The sequence below is a fragment of the Microcaecilia unicolor genome, chromosome 11, assembly GCF_901765095.1.
Source record: "Microcaecilia unicolor chromosome 11, aMicUni1.1, whole genome shotgun sequence".
NCBI classification, from domain to species: Eukaryota; Metazoa; Chordata; class Amphibia; order Gymnophiona; family Siphonopidae; genus Microcaecilia; species Microcaecilia unicolor.
Window position 1 is genome coordinate 45,666,477 of NC_044041.1, and position 20,633 is coordinate 45,687,109.

Here is a 20,633-nt window from a genome sequence, read left to right on the forward strand (position 1 = left end):
TAGAAGCAAACATCAAAGTTTCTGTGTCTTTTGCATTTTATCCCACACTTTCCCACTTAGTGAAAATGTTGGCCCTTGTCTATAATAAATGTTCATGCTTAGTACAGTATATGGGAAGGTTTATTTCAGTTAATAATTAATGATCTGCTTCAATTCCAAAAGATGTAAATTAACTCATTCATTTTGCATTTTGGAAAAAATGGTCTTTCAAAGAAAGACTTTCCAAGCCCTTTTTTGCAAAAATAAAAGGAAATATCGGGTGCATTTATCCTTTCTTGGCTCTTCTGAGAGCAAAATGTTTCATGCAACTTTCTACTCGGGCCATTTGCTTTGATGGCAAAGTTGTGCATGTATGAAGCCATTAACCCTTGAGAAATCCTGCAGATTAATACATTAGCCTTATTAGTGAGCTGATGTTCAAAACATAACGCTGGCGCTAGAGGCAATTAGCGCCGGACTAATGCCAGTGTTAGTGAGCGCAGAATATTCATAGGGCTATAGTGCAGGAGACAATGTGCGTGCCAAAGATTAGCACAAACGGATGCAAATGTAGTCAAATGGATGTTAATGAGGTCATTTCTTATTTCCTCCCAATGCTCTGAGAACAGCTCACAAAACGAGTCACCCTTACCGCTGAAAACCAAATGCTAGTTTGGAACAGGTGTTAGAATATATTTAAAGGCGCAGAAAATAGGTGCTAATGTGTGGGGTTTCCCTGGTGTATGAGTGCAAGAGCTGAGTTTACCGTGGAACTCTTTTGTGCATGCGCTAAGTACATTTCCCCCCCACACACACATTTTTGCTTTTACAGCAGACATAATTTGAACAGCATTTCCTTTGAGCATTGGCAAGCTAGTTTTCTGCGCTGTTTCGGTGGTAAGGGCCCATAGGTGCTAAATTTAGATTCTCCCTGACTCATGGGGATCTCATGACCCACTGATGTGATTAAAACCACTCAAGGTGGAGGGAGGAGGCAGAAGAGGAAGTGGAGGAAAGATCACTTAAACTGAAAGTCGCAGTTGTTCTGCACTTATTAACAAGTGAAGGTTTACACAAGGTTCCGCATCCCAAGATTCTTTGTAAAGATTAACACATGGCGACGTGGCACAAACCCTTGAGATCTCAATTATGTCCTCTTTTAGGTGTGTTTATGTAACACCCTGGAACTGTAGCTTTTCACTTCTAAAGACAAAACTGTAAGCAAAGAAGTGGTGGAAAGGAAGGTGTGGACTTGTTAATGTTCCTAAGCAATTTGCACAGTTTCATTCTTGGTTTAATGCCCACTTGGTCAAAGACCCTTCTTTCAATTCTTCCCATATGCCCACTAGTTTTCTGTCATTGCTGATACTGGCTAGGGACTGAAATAAAGGGAACTAGTAAATGCACCGCATCCTGCTCCTGTACACCACTAACATGAAAAAGTTAATGTTGCCGACCTTCTGTTTCCCTTGTGGTGGGCAAAGAAAAGCTGTACAGATATGAAGCAGGCAAGAAGTAAAAGTCTTAAAGAAGTGGAATGGTTCATGGGATAACAGTTACAGAGATGTCAGTTACTGAGTTCCAGGGCAAGCTGGGACTGTGGGCAGTCATGGATTTCTGACCACCCCCATCCTGGTGCATTATGGGACCTGCAGCACTGATTTCAGTGGGCAAGATCAGGCACTACAAATCCCACACTGCTTTGGGCTTTAAGTTCGAAGCCAGGACTTTCCCAAAATCTTTAGCCTGGAACTGGCTAATGCATCTCTGTAGTTAATATCCCCAGAAAGAGCTTATTTTTATTTATTTTTTTGTTACATTTGTACCCCGCGCTTTCCCACTCATGGCAGGCTCAATGCGGCTTACATGGGGCAATGGAGGGTTAAGTGACTTGCCCAGAGTTACAAGGAGCTGCCTGTGCCTGAAGTGGGAATCGAACTCAGTTCCTCAGTTCCCCAGGACCAAAGTCCACCACCCTAACCACTAGGCCACTCCTCCAACATCATAGGCCTGCTCCTAAAATATCAGAAACACATCTTCAAAAGTTCACAAAACTCCTGTGCCACTTTTGACTAGATCCCATTTCACAGCCTCGCTGGCTTGTTCAGGTTCCCTTTGTGGTTTCAGTTTAATAAGAGGGTTCTCCCTGGCCACCCCCTCCCTTCTTTGAATGAAACACGATAGAAACTGTGACTTCAGGGTGATCCATTCTCTTTGGCATCACAGGCAATATTGTCTACCCTTCTTTTGCTGGTGTCTGCACACTTCTTCTTATGAGCTGGACTGTGCTGCCTCTCGAGGGACCAGATGCCCTCGGGAGCTTGCTGAGTCCATCAGCACTTCTGTATTTATTTTCCAAATGCTTTGAAATCCTGTTCAGGTAGAACATAGCATACCAGCTTCAAATTATGTAATATATTATTCTGGGGAATGCAGATGACTTTGAAGTTGAAATTATGTGTAACAGCAGCAGTTGGAATGTGTTGCTTCATTGATTAGGTGCAGTCAGAGTGGATAAATAAAATTTCTTTCTTTCTATTTATACTTCCCCCCCCCCCCCCCACCCCAAGCCGCATGCCAGGAATAAAATTCATGTTCAACCTCAAGGTAAGTGTCTTGAAACATTCCGAAAGATGAGCAGTTACATCTTTTGCATTTTGAAACAATTCTGATTTATGTATGTGGGTTGAGGGATAAATATTTTTCCAGATAAAGGTACAACATATCTTATGCAATAATGTTGGAGGTTTATCGGCCTCACATGGAAATAAGGAGATCCTTTAAATAATAGCAAACTGTATTTAGACAGTGCCCTTCATCCAAATGAAACCCAATCCCCCCGATATACAGCCGGCAATGGTCACCGTTTTTTAAACACTTACCGTCGCTGGCTAAATTAGCCCCCAATATTCGGTGCCTGGCCATGCCCATGCAGCGGCACTGAATACTGGGGGAATACATGTGGGTGGGCTGGGTGGCAGAGCTTATGCGGGCCCAGCCAATGTTCATCCGTGGCCCGCATAAGAGTTATGTGAGCCCTGGCTGAATATCAGGCTGGGACCCGCATAAGCTATTAAAAAAAATAAATTTAAACCCCTCCCCCCAGCCTATGCCCACAAGTCACTCCCCCTCTCATTCCAAATGCCCCCCAACACCTCTGAGGTTCAGGTAAGCCCCTACCTTGAACCCTGGTGATCCAGTGGTGATTGTTGGGGCAGGCTTAGAGCCACCTTGTTCCTGCCCCTTGTGGCACCTTTGCAAAATGGCTGTCACAGCCTCTTGCAGCAACTTCATATAGTACTGCGAGAGGTTGCAGCAACCATTTTGGTAAGGCGCCGCAAGGGGCAGGAGTAAGGGGCAGTGGCGTAGCCAAGGGTGGGCCCAGGTGGGCCCAGGCCCACCCACTTTGGGCTCAGGCCCACCCAGTAGCAGCACACCTATGATGTGGCTGGTAGGGATTCTTCCCAAGTCCCACCAGCCGAAAACTCCCAACAACTATCCCTCCTGCATACCTTGTAAATAGCAGATCTTCGCCTGCAGCAAGCAGTGACTAATACATGTTGTGGGGCCAACATGAGCAGTATGTATTAGTTGCTGCTCGCTAACGGTGAAAATCTGCTATTTAAAAGGTATGCGGGGGGTGGAGGGGGATCTTTGAGAGACTATATGGTATGCAGACGAGAGAGGGAAAAACCAAATCACTTGTGGGACAAGGCAGAGTTCTTCTGCCATCCATCTTGGGCCCAGGCCCACCCAAAATTGGGTGTCTGGCTACGCCCCTGGTAAGGGGGATGAGCTCCTGCCCCTAACAACCACCATTAGACCACCAGGAATCAAGATAGGCCCAGGGTGCATTTGAGGGGAGAGGGAGATGCTTGGGGGGAGGGGACGTCAATTAAAAAAAATGTATGGGGTTCCTGGCCCAGTATTCAGCAGGGGCTCACATAAGCTTAAGCGGGTGAATTTAGGACAGCTTTTGAGTAGGACAGTAGGGCAGCCTAATGGTAGGGCTGCCACTAAATGCCACATAGTTGATGTTTAAATCAAAAGTTTCAGACCTATCTGGGTAATTGCAGAGTCCATGGGTACTTCCCTTCTGTAAGGGAAAACGCATACAGGCTTTCCTTTTATAAGAGTATTCACAGAGATTTGCAGTTGCTTTCCCCATGGATAACTTTCGCTAAAGAAAGGAATGGAAAACTATTCTTCTTGTCTTCCCCGACCTAAACCCACTTCAGAGGTAACAGTACATGCGTTGTTGATTTCCACATGTACTTTAACCTGGAAAAGGGTATACAGTTTTTAGACAAGTTGATTTACCCAAGTAAAATAGCTTTTGAAAATGGCCTTTTCAATCTGGATAACGTTTGGGATACATGAGTTTCACTGTATTCAACAGAAAAGTACAGAAGAGACTTTTAAGAGGGCTGTGCTAAAGTGCATCATACAGGAGATACGAGTTCAGTCCCTGAGCCCAGCTTCTGGTCTATGAATCAGTATAAGCTGGGGATGCTGTGGAGGCCATGTGAGCAGTTCCTATGCTATGTATTGCATCGGAGTGAGGGGCTATGGTGCCAGGCATTGCATAATTGTTAAAATGTAGGAGGTAAATCTACAAGATAGTGTGCCTATTTATAAGTGCATATTATATAAGGGAAAGTAGGCACCTACTTTGCTATATAGAAAATGACTTAACTAGCCAGAAATGGCTCCTTGCTGGTTAAATCACCTGCTCAGGGCTAATCAGTCAGATTCAGTAGCACTTACCCTGTTACTGCTGCTGAAAATTAACCAGTTCTGAACTGAAAACCAGCTATTTTGGGAGTTTTCTGGGGATAGTGTAATGTGAGCAAGTGCAAAGTGATGCATGTGGGAAAGAGGAACGTGAATTATAGCTACGTCATGCAAGGTTCCACGTTAGGAGTCACGGACCATGAAAGGGATCTAGGTGTCGTCGTTGATGATACGTTGAAACCTTCTGCTCAGTGTGCTGCTGCGGCTAAGAAAGCAAATAGAATGTTAGGTATTATTAGGAAAGGAATGGAAAACAAAAATGAGACTGTTATAATGCCTTTGTATCGCTCCATGGTGCGACCGCACCTCGAATATTGTGTTCAATTCTGGTCGCCGTATCTCAAAAAAGATATAGTGGCATTAGAAAAGGTGCAGAGAAGGGCGATGAAAATTATAAAGGGGATGGGACGACTTCCCTATGAGGAAAGGCTAAAGTGGCTAGGGCTCTTCAGCTTGGAGAAAAGGCGGCTGAGGGGAGATATGATAGAGGTCTATAAAATAATGAGTGGAGTTGAACGGGTAGATGTGAAGCGTCTGTTTACGCGTTCCAAAAATACTAGGACTAGGGGGCATGCGATGAAGCTACAATGTAGTAAATTTAAAACGAATCAGAGAAAATGTTTCTTCACTCAACGTGTAATTAAACTCTGGAATTCGTTGCCAGAGAATGTGGTAAAGGCGGTTAGCTTAGCAGAGTTTTAAAAAGGTTTGGACGGCTTCCTAAAGGAAAAGTCCATAGACCGTTATTAGATGACTTGGGGAAAATCCACTATTTCTGAGATAAGCAGAATAACATTTTTTGTACTTTTTGGGATCTTGCCAGGTATTTGTGATCTGGATTGGCCACTGTTGGAAACAGGATGCTAGGCTTGATGGACCTTTGGTCTTTCTCAGTATGGCAATACTTATGTACTTGTGTGTATGCACTTGGCTAGTTAAGTACTGATATTCAGCTCATAACCGGCCAGGTTAACTGCATAAAAGTTAGTCCTATCTTTATAAATAAAAAACCTATAGCCAGTTAAATGCTGCACTTAACCTGCTATGTGTTAGCTGGCTCTGGAAACCCGGAAATGTAATGCCATTGCCTGGACATGGCTGAGCATTGAATTTCCGAGTTTAACACTGGCAGCTGGCAGCAAAACATTGATCGCTGTCAGCTGAATATTGGACCCTACACAGGGGTCCTCAAATATGTTATATATATATTTAGCAAATATATAGAAAATTTGTAGTACATGCTTGATGCCTTATTATTATTAGTTGTTGTTTTAGCTAGATGTAACCTGCTTTGATTCCAGGTTGATTTAAACGGAATATAAAAACAGAAATAGAATAGGATAGAAATCCAGTTCTCAAGATTTACAACCCAGCCTGGTTTTGAAGATTTCCACAATGAATTTGCTTTCTAGGCTTCAGAAACTTCGAAATACAGCAATTCACTTATTCTGTCATTTACGAAAATGTGATAATGTCTCATCTGCTCTACAGCATCACCATTGATTTCCTGTTCAATATAGGATTCAGTTTAAAGCATTATTGTTAGGTTTCAAGGCTTTTCAACAGGGTACACCATCATACTTGGCCTCATTGACAATTCCACATTCTTCACCATGAGTATTACGCTCTATAAACGATCATCTTATGATTCTACCAGGACCCCATTTTTGCCCAGCTGGAATCGACTCGTTGCTGTGCGTTCTTTTTTCGCAAACTCTCATCTCTTGAACTCCATGCCTCCATTTTTACGCAGTGAAACAAATTTAAAGCCATGCTAAAGATCTGGCTATTTGAGTAGAAGTATACCGGCTGGTTGAGTTGGCGTGTTAGGTATCAGCATTCATGTGAGAGAAGTTATTTTGTTCATCTTTAGTGGAATGTTTGTCTTTGTCTCTGTGTTTGGTTACGTTTCCTGTCAAAATATTGTAGTTCCTTTCCTTGCTTTTATTTTTTATTATATCGTAAACCACCCTGCTCTGCCTATCAGTTGAACGCAGTATATCAAATTCCAAATAAATAAATAAATTGTGAATATACAAATCATTGGTGAGGCCCTGATTGGAGTACTGTGTTCTGTTTTGGAGGCCATATCTTACTAAGAATGTAAAAAGACTTGAAGCTTTTCAAAGAAAAGCAACGAAAATGGTATGGGATTTACATTTCAAGATGTACGAGGAGAGACTTACTGACATGCACATGTGTACCCTGGAAGAAAAGAGAAACCGGGGTGGTACGATACAGATGTTCAAATATTTGAAAGGTATTAATCCACAATCGAACCTTTTCCAGTGACGGGAAGGCACTAGAACTAGAGGACATGAATTGAGGTTGAAAGGGGGCAGAATTGGGAATAATGTGAGGAAGTATTTTTTTCACAGAGAGGGTTGTAGATATCTGGAACACCCTCCCACAGGAGGTGGTGGAGATGAAAACTGTAACGGAATCAAAAAATGTGTGGGATAAACACAAAGGAATCCTGTTTAGAAGGAATGGATCTTAAGGAAGCTTACAGAGATTAGGAAGCAACACCGGTAATTGGGAAGCAAAGCCAGTACTGGACAGACTTCTACAGATTGTGCTCTGACCATGGCTAAACAGATTCAGCTTCAGAAGTTGGAGAACAAGGACAGTCCTGGGCAAACTTGTATGGTCCATGCCCTGAAAATGGCAAGGACAAATCAAAACCAGGTATTTTTTTTTTTGTTACATTTGTACCCCGCGCTTTCCCACTGATGGCAGGCTCAATGTGGCTTACATGGGGCAATGGAGGGTTAAGTGACTTGCCCAGAGTCACAAGGAGCTGCCTGTGCCTGCAGTGGGAATTGAACTCAGTTCCTCAGTTCCCCAGGACCAAAGTCCACCACTCTAACCACTAGGCCACTCCTCCTCCTTTTAAATAGTTTAAAATATACGTATAAAGTATCACATACCATATGTAATGAGTTTATCTTGTTGGGCAGACTGGATAGACCCTACAGGTCTTTATCTGCAGTCATCTACTATGTATCTCTTTGCATTCTGTACTTCCATTGCATGCAGATAGATCTCATACATATTCATTGTGGAAATCCTGAAAACCAGGCTGGGTTGTAGACCTTGAGGACTGGATTTGACACGCATTTGCACTTATGCCAGCCTAAAGCTAGAGCACCTGTGTGCATCTGGTCTGGTGATACATAAATAATCTATAGTAGTCTATAATATATATGTGTACAGGTACCCTCTGCCCATGTGTATAACCACATGCAAACTCCACACTATCAGTGATATGCAGTTTGGCGACTTTTCCATTTACACACGTATGTGGGCACATGTGTGTCTGTGCCATTATTCTAGACATTTGCTTGTGTCACCAGCATGGAAATGTTAGTGTTTGCTTTATATAAATACTCCTATAGTGCTTAGATTTTGGGTGGGGGGGGGGCATATTGACACTGTGGGAGGGAGCCTGGCTAACTTCTGTGGTCGGTGGTGAATCTGGGAGTTCAGTGCTGGGGCCGTATCCGGTGACCGGCATTGAATTTCTGGGGATTTTTTGGCCGCTAAAACAACCAGTGCAGCCCATATTCATCAGCTGACAGCTAAGTTATAGTGGCCAAAGATAGACGTACTATTTACATGTGTCTGTCTGGTCACTGAACTTAGTTGGTCAGCCATTGAATATTGGCGCTAACTGGCTATGTCACGTGACATGTCTGGTGACCGGACTACTACTACTGCTTATCATTTCTATAGCGCTACAACCCGCTAAGCAGTAATATTCAACTGAAATAGCTGCCTATCTCACGCTGAATATTAGTGCTTAGCCGGCTTTGGGATATTTAACCTGCCAGGAGCCATTCCTGGCTGGGTAAACAGTTTAAAATATTGACCAGAGGTTGCATAGGTATCAGTTTCAGGAGAAACTGATGATCTTGAGCCCATGGCTGAAGAATTTCCTTACTATGACTGGGCTGGGGGAGAAGAGGGGAGGGAGGGCAGGGTAAAGAGACTAACATTGGATTTAAACTCTGGGTAGCTACAGTGGATTGTGGCACCGTAGGCCCAGTAATGGCTGAATGTCTTTGAAATGGGAGTCCAGAGTTACAAGAAGGAACTGGTAGGCTACAGTAAACTCTGTAAGATATATTTTATGACATGCTTCTGGTATGATTTCTGAGTTCTGTCCTTATGGTGACATCTTGGATCTGAAAGGCCTATTTCCTTTTTTTTTTTTTTTTTTTGATTCTAGGAATTCAAACTACACCAAGTGCAACTTTTAATTTTAAGAAGTTTCTTCAAAGTTCAGGTAACATTTAAAACTTGTTCTTGTGATTAAGTGACTAGAAAGAGTTATGTGTGGAAATATGTTTTCACCTTTTCCTGGAGTTTTCCCTTTGAAAAACTCATGGTGATTGATTCTGCAGGAAATGTACTTTGTAGTTTTAAGCTGAAATTTATTTTTGATATGGTGAGTGTTGAGGGTGGGCTTTCAGATTATTCAGCCAGAGAAGGTTATGACAGTAAAGCGAAACTCTTTTTTAACTCAAAGATTGAGACCTGTTACTTCACAAGTACAGAAAATGAAGGGTAAAGTCTCTTGAGATTCAGAGGAAATTTGAACATAGGCCTGTGGCTGACAAGACCCAAAACATAGTTTACACAGAGGCATATTTTCAAAGCACTTACTTACAAAGTTCCACAGTAATGTAACCAGAATAAAAAAATATATAGAACATGACAGCAGATAAAGGCCATATGACTCATCCAGTCTGCCCATCCTCTGTAACCCCCAGTTCTACCTGTTCCTAAGCGATTCCACATGTTTATCCCATACAGAATACCAACTAGTGGAAAAGTGTGTGCCATCACCTGATGGTGTATAATTTGCTGGCTGGAGTGTGCAAGTATGTGCATAAATGGTAGAACATTATAATTTATACACTCTGTAGCACACAACAGGGTATGGTCATTTACACTAGCTATAGGGCAAAATAAGGCTAGAAAGTGTTACTTACCTGGTAATGTGGTAACTACAACACCACTAGAACCCACATCTTTTAGTACATAGATTTCAAAGTGTACTGTTGGAGCATTTCCCTAAAATTATTTGCCATTGTGACTAATTCAGATAGGGCTAATGATGGAATGACTGATGTATCTGTTCAGGAGACGGCTGAGAAGGTGCAGAGGATTAATAAGGACTTTCAGTCACTTGCTTTTCCATTAGAATCCTCTGCACTGTAAGATTCTAATTCATTATGGATGCAATTTAATTATTTTAGCTTAGAGCAAGTTAAGATTAATATTAAGAGAATAAAAAAATTCGTTCTGTAATTTAGATACTTGTCATCCTTCTATAGTGAAGAGTTTGAAAGTTTCACCTCTGGCAATTTATACTGTAGTGAACAAGTCCTTGTCAGAAGGTATCAGGCTGACAACTTTAAAAAAAGGTATCCATTAGATGTATCGTAAAAAATCCCCCGCTTGATGCATCTATAGACAAATTTCTAATTTACCTTTTATGGCTAAGGTGATAGAGAAGAGTGTTCACGACCAATTAGTTGAATTTTTGAATCCGCATCAAATCTTAAATAAATATCACTTCAATTTTCAGAATGAGCTTGTCACTGAAACCTTATTGTTTTCTCTGTTGGACTCGGTGCAGGCTGGGTTTGATAAAGACAGTAGTTATTTACTTGTGTCTTTGGACACACCGATACAATAAATGCTGAGATTTTGTTACGACGATTGAAATCTATAGGTATGGGTGGTACAGTTTATAAATGGTTTGAATCTTTTTTTTTTTTTTTTTTTTTTTTGTCTGAGAGAAAATTTATGGTCTTTAATAGGAGAGGAATTCTTCAACATTTATGGATATTGTTTCAGGTGTGCCACAGGGTTCTGCACTTTCTGCAGATATATTTCTAAAACCTTTATATAGGTTGTTGGGAAGTCTTGCTCCCCTGTATACTAAGTCGTGCGGCGGTGTCGGCAAGGCCCACTCAAAGTGAATGGGCTGTGTCGGTATTAGCACGCAGCCGCTAGCGTGGCTTAGTAAACAAAGGGGGGGGGGGTCGGTGTTGCTTATAGAATTTTTTAAAAATTAGAACCCTTGGGAACACAATTTACTCTGAAAAAAAAACTAAACACACGTCTTCATATAAAAATATGAAAAAATCCAAGTCTTTCAAAAACATGTATGTAGTAAGCTCACTCCCCCACTCAGGGGTAGCTAAAAAATCTTCCATCATTTAAAAAAGCATACCAGATATCTTCTTTAAATATAAAAAAACTTTGGGCCCTGTTTACTAAGCCACACTTTAGGCGTGGGTTTACCGTGCGCTAAAAATTAGCATGTGCTAATGCTAGATACACCTATAGGAATATATGGGCATCTCTAGCATTTAGCAAGCACTAAAAATGCAAGTGCACCTTAGTAAACAGGGTCCCTTAATACTTGAATGAAAATCAGCATAATATTTTTTTTCTTTAATCTTCAAGGGCCCCAACATGGACCATGTTTTGCTACTTGCTTTGTGAAGGAACCCAAAACACAAGATTACAGATTTCATCAGCATTCATAGTGCCAATCCCTCACAAAACTATTTCACAATCATTGTAAGGGATGTTGTTAGGTTTTTTTTTTTTTTTTTTCTATTCCGGGTTTTTTTGATAGTTTTTTCTCTTAAATGTTTTTGATAGCGCTTAGAATTTATGCAGATGACATTCAGTATATCTTTAAAGCTGAACAACCCTACGAGAAAAACTACACTGGCTCCCAATTAAAGAATGCATCACGTTCAAAATTTGCTCCCTAGTTCACAAAATCATTCACGGAGATGCACCAGCCTACATGTCAGACCTGACAGACCTATCACCCAGGAATGCCAAAAGATCATCCCGCATATTCCTAGATCTACACTTCCCTAACTGCAAAGGTCTAAAATACAAATTAATACACGTGTCAAACTTTACCTACTTGAGTGCACAGTTATGGAACGCACTACCGCGCAACTTAAAAAGATCTACGAACTAACGAACTTCCGCAAACTACTGAAGACCTATCTCTTTAACAAGGCATACCACAAAGATAATCCAGTGTGAATGTACACAACTCCTCCACATATATTCAGAATTGTCTTATAGTATCTACTTGTTATACTACTATCATGTTTTTTTTTGTCATTATCATGTTACCCAAGATCCTTCTGTAACACTAAATGTCAAGAAAAATGTCAGGAAGTATTTCTTCATGGAGAGAGTGGTGGATGCTTGGAATGCCCTCCCACGGGAGATGGTGGAGATGAAAACGGTAACGGAATTCAAACATGCGTGGGATAAACATAAAGGAATCCTGTTCAGAAGGAATGGATCCTCAGGAGCTTAACTGAGATTGGATAGCAGAGCCGGTAGTGGGAGGCGGGGCTGGAGGTTGGGAGGCGGAGCTAGTGCTGGGCAGACTTATACGGTCTGTGCCAGAGCCGGTGGTTGGGAGGCGGGGCTAGTGCTGGGCAGACTTATACGGTCTGTGCCCTGAAGAGCATAGGTACAAATCAAAGTAGGGTATACACAAAAAGTAGCACACATGAGTTGTCTTGTTGGGCAGACTGGATAGACCGTGCAGGTATTTTTTCTGCCGTCATCTACTATGTTACTATGTCTATTTTCTAATATATTTCCACTGCTCATGATGTATTGTAAGCCACATTGAGCCTGCAAAGAGGTGGGGAAATGTAGGATACAAATGCAATAAATAAATAAATAAAATACATTTCTTAATTTTTGTCTCTTAAAATGATTAAACAGTGGTTGCATGTCAACCTTTTAAAACTAAATATGGATAAGGCCCAGGTGATGCTTTTGAGTAGTTTCCCACTTCTTTCATCCCAAGTCCTGTACAATTGATGACGTAAAGATCAGTTTCTCCAGAAAGTTACATCGTTAGAAGTTATTCTGGATTAGTGTCTCTCAATGCAGGAACAAATTTGAAAGGTTATTTGAACTATGTTTGGAAAGCTGAGAATTATTAGATACTTAAAGGAATACATATCTCAGGAGAATTTTAGGATGGTTGTTCAAAGTACCATTATGCCTCATTTTGATTACTGGAATTTATTGATGGGGGTTCCTAAGCATTATTTAAAATCTCTTCAGTCTACACACAACGCTGTGGCATGTGTGATCAAAGGGGTAATGAAATTTTGAACATATTACACCATCTGTAATAGCTCTTCACTGGTTACCGATAGAATAGTGAATTCATTATAAAATTGTTTTATTGGTTTTTAAAGTGTTATGTGGAACGATCTCTCCTGTGATAGCATCTTCCTTACACGTTCATTAACCTTCAAGGTCACTGCGATCTGCAGGATCTAATATATTTGATGTACCTTCATTCTGTTTTTTTCTGGAAGAGTATAGAATTTCTATCTTTTACATAAGAGGTCCTAAGCTGTGGAATGCACTCCCTGATGGAATACGTTTACTGTGTGATTTGAAGGAATTTAAAGCTAAATTGAAAACTTTCTTATTTCAAGAAGCCTTTGATCTAAATGTGTTGTAATTTGGGAAGGCTTTCCAGTGGTAACCAGGAGTGAAATTATTGACTGACCTGCAAGATTGTTGAGTGGCTAATAATGATACTGTATTGCTGAGTTTGTTTTATCTTTTCTGAATGATTTTAATGATTGTGTATGTAAGATTGCTGCCTAGAAATTGTAAAATAGTGCGGTTTATAAAGGTAGAAATAAATAAAATAAATACATGGATATTACTTTATACCAATACATACTTATGTATAAGTGTTTTTTCCATAAGTAATTTCCAATAAACATCTTTAAACTAACACATAAGAAAACCCGTAAGATGACACCTGAAAAAAAGCGAGATATCCCATGTCTTTGTGATAGATGTATAGGATTATAAATAATTTCCATTCTTTTACTGAAAAAGCTTGCATAGGGTTAGGTTGCTTTTTTCCCTCAAGAACAATTTCAAGCCGCTTCAAACCCAAAACCAGCAACCCAGTCACCAGAAGGAATAGCACAGCATTCATCTGTCTAAACCCCCAGCGCCATGATGGCTCACTGGGTTATAAATGAACTGGTGCTGTTCAATTGCTTTATCACGTCTGTAAACATGAGTCATTATTCAGAACCCATGTTCCCATTTAAAACTGAGCATTGTGAGGTTATTTCAGTCTCAATAAATCATGGTGCACCAGATCAGCAGAAGTCAGATTAATCATTTTCAAATGCACAGAGATTTGTCGCATGCTTCCTCAGCCTCACCGCTGATCACCTCCTGTGTCTGTTATATGAGTAAAGATTTGGTCAACATATGAAAACAAATAACCTCCTTTTAAAAAAAATATTAAGAAGTGCCTTTTTTCTAGTGATACTAGCCGTTGAGCCCGTAAAAATGGGCTAGTATAGGATGTGGGGGGGTTGAAAGGCCCCTTCTCCTTGGCGCTGCAAGGCCCCCCCGCCGCCGAGGTCACCGCTATGCCCCCCCCCCCGAAGTCGCCGCCACCCCTCCACCCGGGCCGGGCCCTCGCTTCGCTATAGAAACAGTGCGGGAACGCAGCACACAGCTCAGATGAGCTGCCGTCCTTCTTCTCTGCCTGTGTCCCGCCCTCGTGGGCGAGGGCAGGACACAGGCAGGGAAGGAAGGCCGACGGCAGCTCAGCTGAGCTGTGTGCTGCGTTCCTGCGCTGTTTCTATAGCAGAGTGAGGGCCCGGCCCGGGTGGAGGGTGTGTGGCGGCGGCAACTCCGGGTGGGGGGAGTGGTGGCGGCGACCTGGGGGGGGGGGAAGTGGTAGCGACGGCGGTTGCGTCCCTCCCCTTGCGCAGTACAGACCCTCTCTGTCCCGCCCCCGTCATCACGTATTGACGTGGGGGCGGGACAGAGAGGGTCTTTACTGGGCATTTGCGAGTGAGTTCGGTCACTCGCCGTTTATATGTTTGATGATCCAGTATAATAGGGAGGAGTTTTAGGCCCAGTGTTTCTTATTGGACAGAACAAAATTATTTATTGAGGGAATAATTTCATGACTGCTTGTACTGATGAAAAGGACATGCATACTTTTAATTATACAGATGCTGCTGATTTCTCAGAGCTAAATACTTACACTAAGAATTAGACTAACACAACAGTGGAGGTGACACAAGACACAAATCACTTCTATATGTGCCAATAGATTGTTTATTATGGATAAAACTAGACTCGAAGTGTCACACGCAATATTTACGAAGTGATAAAATCGCTTTTCCGATTATGGATTGTTACAGTAGAGATTTCAAGTTTGCTTTAAGTGTGAATTAGACTAGTTTTATATTGGGATGTTCTTTGAGATGATGTTCCAAGTGCAAACTTAGTTGGAGTACATCTTTTATCGGTGTGCGATTTCATCACTTCTTAAATATTGCATGTGACAATTGGATCAGAGTCCTGACACAGGCCTCCGGTCTGGTAGTCCCTGTGCTACCTTGGAGGAGGGAGGTCTCCTAGAAGAAGAGCATCACCCTGGTGAAGTAGGACGTACTCCTGTAGTCAGGACCTGACCACCAGGGGATGTACTATCCTCTCGCACCGAGGATATGTCTCCAAGTGCTGCCCGGGAGGAAAAGGTTAGGACAGCTGTTGTAGTTGGTGATTCGATCATTAGGCTTATAGATAGCTGGGTGGTGGGTGGACTTGAGGATCGCCTGGTGACTTGCCTGCCTGGTGCGAAGGTGGCGGACCTCACGCATCACCTAGATAGGATTTTAGATAGTGCTGGGGAGGAGCCAGCTGTCTTGGTACATGTGGGAACCAATCACATAGGAAAATGTGGGAGAGGTTCTGGAAGCCAAATTTAGGCTCTTGGGTAGAAAGCTCAAATCCAGATTCTCTAGGGTAGCATTGTGTGGATGATATGATGGTGCAGGGAGGAGGGTTTTAGATTTGTTAGGAACTGGGCAACATTCTGGGGAAGAGGGATCCTATTCCAAAAGGATGGGCACCTAAATGTTGGTTCTTAAATGCCAATTTAGGCTCCAATCTATAACAGAATCTAGTGCTGATATGTTGTTCTGGAATGCTATCAGCAAACTCTTAAATTTTAACACCCTCTGTAGAATTGTCCCCTATGGGGTCAATATTCAGCCAGCAGCACTCAACGTTTTGCTGACTGCCGCCGGTGTTATGACCAGAAATTCAGTGCCAGGCCATGTCCAGGCTTTGTCATTGAATATTCGGTTTTGTGGAGCCACCATAGCCAGTGAAGTCTTTTATATTCAGCACTTAATTGGCTATGGTGAACCACAAAAAGATAGGACTGACTTTTATGCGATTGCCTTGGCTGGTTAAGTGCTGAATATTGGCACTTAACTGGCCAAGTGCTGATGCCACCTCGGAACCAGTGGCATATCTATACACAGTGCATCGGTTGCATACGCACCCCCCTGTCCCCTTGGTGTGCATGCCAGGGTAAGGCTTGGAATGCACTGAAAGCACCAGAATGAGGTTTGGAATACACAAAGAGAGGCTATTGGAGCACCAGAATGAGGCTTGTAATATACACAGAAGCAGCCGGAGGGCTCAGGGTTGGAAGCTCTCACTGTTGAACTCCCTGTCAAAAATTCCTGGCTATGCCACTGCCCAGAATATCCCCAAAATAGCCAATTTTGAGATAGGCACTAACTGGACTTTTTCAGCATCACTAACTGGTTAAGTGCCACTGAATATTACCGGTTAGCCCTGAACGGGCGTTTTAACTGGCCAGGACCATTTCTGGTTGGTTAAATTGCTTTGAATATCGACCTGAAGGTACACTAAAGTCCCCCCCCCCCCCCCCCCCCCCCCGGGATCTCAAAAAATTACATATGCAATGTGAACCTCTGGAATTTGTGTGGCTTGTGGAATTCCTGTATTTTGTACATTTTGACTCGATCTTGTATTTTGAAAAAAAGAAAACCTTTTTGAGTAACTAAAGTAGAGCTTTTTTTAATCTGACCAAAGATTGGGAAGCTCTAGCCATTTACATATTGAATATTAAAGGGAATAGGAGCATTGTAAAGCTGAGGTCTTTTTTTCTCCACTTTTGTAAATTTTTTTTGGATTTGGTTATAATATTTGTACATGTAGAGGGACATTTTCGATCTGACGTCCAAGGTCAATTGTAGACGTTTTGGTGAACACATTTAAAATTTTTCATTTTGAACATAGAACTTTTTGAACCGGAAGAATGTCTATTTCTTTGCTTTGAAAATTGCTAATTTCCAGACGTTTTTGTGTTCAATACGTATTTTTTTAGGTACCATTTTCAACAACAACACACAAACAAAAGTCCTAGAGAAAAACACAAAAAAGAAGCCATAGGGATTGCTGTATGGCAGTGGCGTTCCTGGGGCGGGGCGGGGGGGGGCAGTGGGTGCGGTCCGCCCCGGGTGCATGCCGCTGGGGGGTGCCGCGCACGCCTGTCCTCCGTTGTTGCATGCTTCTTCTCTGCCTCGGAACAGGTTACTTCCTGTTCCGGGGCAGAGAAGAAGCATGGAACAACGGAGGACAGGCGCGCGCGGCACCCCCCCAGCGGCATGCACCCGGCAGGGGGGGGTCCTTTGCGGGGGTGTCCTTTCGCCAGGGGGGGGGGTCTGCGCTGCATCGGGGTGGGGGGGTGCTGCACCCGGGGGGGCGGGGCGCATCGGCGATCCGCCCCGGGTGCCAGCCCCCCCCAGGAACGCCACTGCTGTATGGAACCATTCCTAGTAAACTGGCCACACAGACATCCCAGCAGAGCAGAGGGGCAACCTAGTAGTCAGTGCAGTGAACTTCACATAAAGGGACCCTGGTACAAATCCCACTTTAACACCGTTATTGAATAATATGAGCCCTCTAGCAACACTTAATATCCATTATACCTAACTTTACACCACTACAAAAGCCCTCAGGTCTGCAGGTGTCCCCATCAGTAAGTACAGTTAGTAATTTGGGGGGTTTGGAAGGCTCACAATTTCCACCACAAGTGTACTAGTTAGAGTGGGATATGGACCCTGGGTCTCTTTCTCTACAGCTTGTGGCTCTAATAAGAATGACCATAGTATCTGAAGATATCACAGAGCCTGGTATGTACTGTCACTCTCACATCTTTGGAGGTGGGTGGGTGGGAGGGGGTCAGTGACTACTAGGGAATTAAAGGGGGGTGGGTCATGCCTTAATCCTTCCACTGGTCAGTTAGGGCACTTTTTTGACTTAGTCATGATTGAAACAGGTACAGATGAAAACGTCCCAATTTTTGCCCTAGGTGTTTTTATCTTGTTCCATTAACCTGGGAAAATGGCCAAATTCTGAGCCTGCCTAAATCCCGCCCAAAACATGCCCCCTTGAAGATTTAGAAAACTGCTGAGAAAACCATCTCAAATCTGAGTTTTGAAAATCGCTTTTGTGAAGAGGACCACATCAGCTTGTCTCCAATCCTGCAGAACCTCTTCCATCTCTAAAGATCTATTAAATCCTTAAGAGTTCCTGCTAGGACTTCTCTGAGCTCCCATCCAGATCCATAGCTTTTAGATTTTCAAGCTGTTTGTAAATGCTTTCTTCCGTGAACGGCGCAATATCCACTCCATTCCCAGATACACCCTTGGCAGCAACCACTGAAGAGAAGTATTTGTTTAGCACATTCGCTTTATCCTCATCACTCTCCACATAGCCATTCTCAGCATCTTTCAGTCTTACAATTCCATTCCTATCTTTTCTCCTTTCTCCAATATATCTGAAAAAAGTCTTGAAGTCACCTCTCTTTACATCTTTAGCTATTTTTTTCTGCACTTTTGCTAGCCGTATTTTCTTCTTCGCTTCTTTGAGTTTAATCCGGTAATCTTTTCCTTGATCCTCTTGTTGCATTCTTCTGTATTTCTGGAACGATGCTTCTTTTGCCCTTATTTTTTCAGCCACTTGTTTGGAGAACCATATAGGCTTCCTGTTTCTCTTGTTTTTGTTTACTTTTCTTGTGTAAAGATCAGTTGCCATATTTAAAGCAGCTTACAGCTTGGACCAATGTGCTTCTCCTTCACCCATGCCTATCCATGCCATTAGCATCTTCTTCAGGTATTCCTCCATTTTACCAAAATCAGTATATCTGAAATCCAGTGCTTTGAGTTTTGTGTGTCTGCACTCCACTTTTTTCTCTTGTATCAAACCATATTGTGTGATGATCACTATTATGTAGATGGGCACCCACCTGGAGATTGGAAACACTTCCTTAATTTTTGAGCACTAGATCCAGTGTTGATCCTTCCCTCTTGGGTTCCGTCACTATTTGTCTGAGCAAGGCGCCTTGACAGGCATCCACATTCTCTCTGCTTCTCTCCAATTCTGTTGATGGGATGTTCCAATCCACATCAGGCAAGTTGAAATATCCTGGCAATAGCACCTCCCCTTGCATACCAAGCTTATGGATATTTTCTATTATTATTTTTTTTTTTACATTTGTACCCCGCACTTTCCCACTCATGGCAGGCTCAATGCGGCTTACATGGGGCAATGGAGGGTTAAGTGACTTGCCCAGAGTCACAAGGAGCTGCCTGTGCCTGAAGTGGGAATTGAACTCACTTCCTCAGTTCCCCATGACCAAAGTCCACCACCCTAACCACTAGGCCACTCCTCCACTGTCAACTGTCCAACTTCTCCATTTGTGCTGGAGGTCTGTAGATACAGGTTCCATCTTCTCTTTCCAGGACGATCCATACAGCTTCTTCCTTTCTTCCTGTTCCCTGCATTTCAGCCACTCTGATATTGTTTTTCACATACAGCACCACTCCTCCACCTCTTCATCCCTTCCTGTCCTTTCTAAAAAGATTATAGCCCGGTATGGTCACATCCCATTCATGGGAATCATTAAACCATGCCTCTGTAATAGCAACAGTATCCAAGTTTTCCTCAAACATCAGGGCTTGCAAATCTTAAACCTTACTTAGAGTACAAGCATTTGTGCTCATTGTGGTAAGTGAGTTTGGATGGTTTTCTATAATTACATGACCTTTCCCTCTGCCATCATGTTTTTCTGGGGTGACATTCTGAGTTCTCTTGTTTCCTTTTGTTACCCCCGCCCTCTAGTTTAAATGTGTAGAAACATACAGTTGAAAATTCCTGAGAAAGCACACTCCCCCCCCCCCCCCCATGTGCCCCTTTTTTCACCATAGTGCTGTTTTCCATCCCTTGGATGCTTGTTGACCCCTCCTTATCCAGATAGGCCCACAATGTATAATAGTTTGTCATTTGTTTCTCTGATAATCAAAAAATGTATTAAGTTAGTCCAGGGGTAGGCAACTCCGGTCCTCGAGAGCCGCAGGCAGGTCAGGTTTTCAGGATATCCACAATCAATATGCATGAGATAGATTTGCATACCATGGAGGCAGTGCTTGCAAATCTATCTCCTGCATATTCATTGTGGATATCCTGAAAACCTGACCTGCCTGCAGCTCTCGAGGACTGAAGTTGCCTACCCCTGAGTTAGTCCAATAAAAAAAGGTATCATCTTTTTGCTTTTCTTTGGTTTTTTTCTATTGCCACAAAAAAAAATCTAACCACATTTCTTTTGCCTGTGCACATCCCTATTTCTATTGACTAGGTAGTATCATGATATATTGCAATGGATGTCTAATCCTGCAGTCCTTACATAGGCTACTACCTTATCTTTCCTTCTACAAGCTGTAAATTTGAATCTAAATACTTCTTTGTCTTCTCACAACAGAGAATCACTAATGCATTTCCAGCATCCTGAGACATCACAGTCAAAAGAAGAATGCTAGAAACAGCAAAGGCCACTTCAGAGGCATGATCAGACTTGACAGTTCAGATCCTAGACATCCCCTGATGAAGTAAATGAAAGCAACATTAAT

The 20,633-nt window shown here is 42.5% G+C and overlaps 1 protein-coding gene across 1 annotated transcript in view; it reads left to right on the top strand.

Moving 5' to 3' along the window:
- GLT1D1 (glycosyltransferase 1 domain containing 1) overlaps positions 1-20,633 on the top strand; it is a 122,046-nt gene that overhangs the window by 50,730 nt on the left and 50,683 nt on the right. The window contains exons 5-6 of the mRNA XM_030219059.1: positions 2,550-2,586; positions 9,005-9,061. Of these exons, the coding sequence (XP_030074919.1) occupies positions 2,550-2,586; positions 9,005-9,061 (94 nt within the window). The remainder of the gene's footprint in view (positions 1-2,549; positions 2,587-9,004; positions 9,062-20,633) is intronic.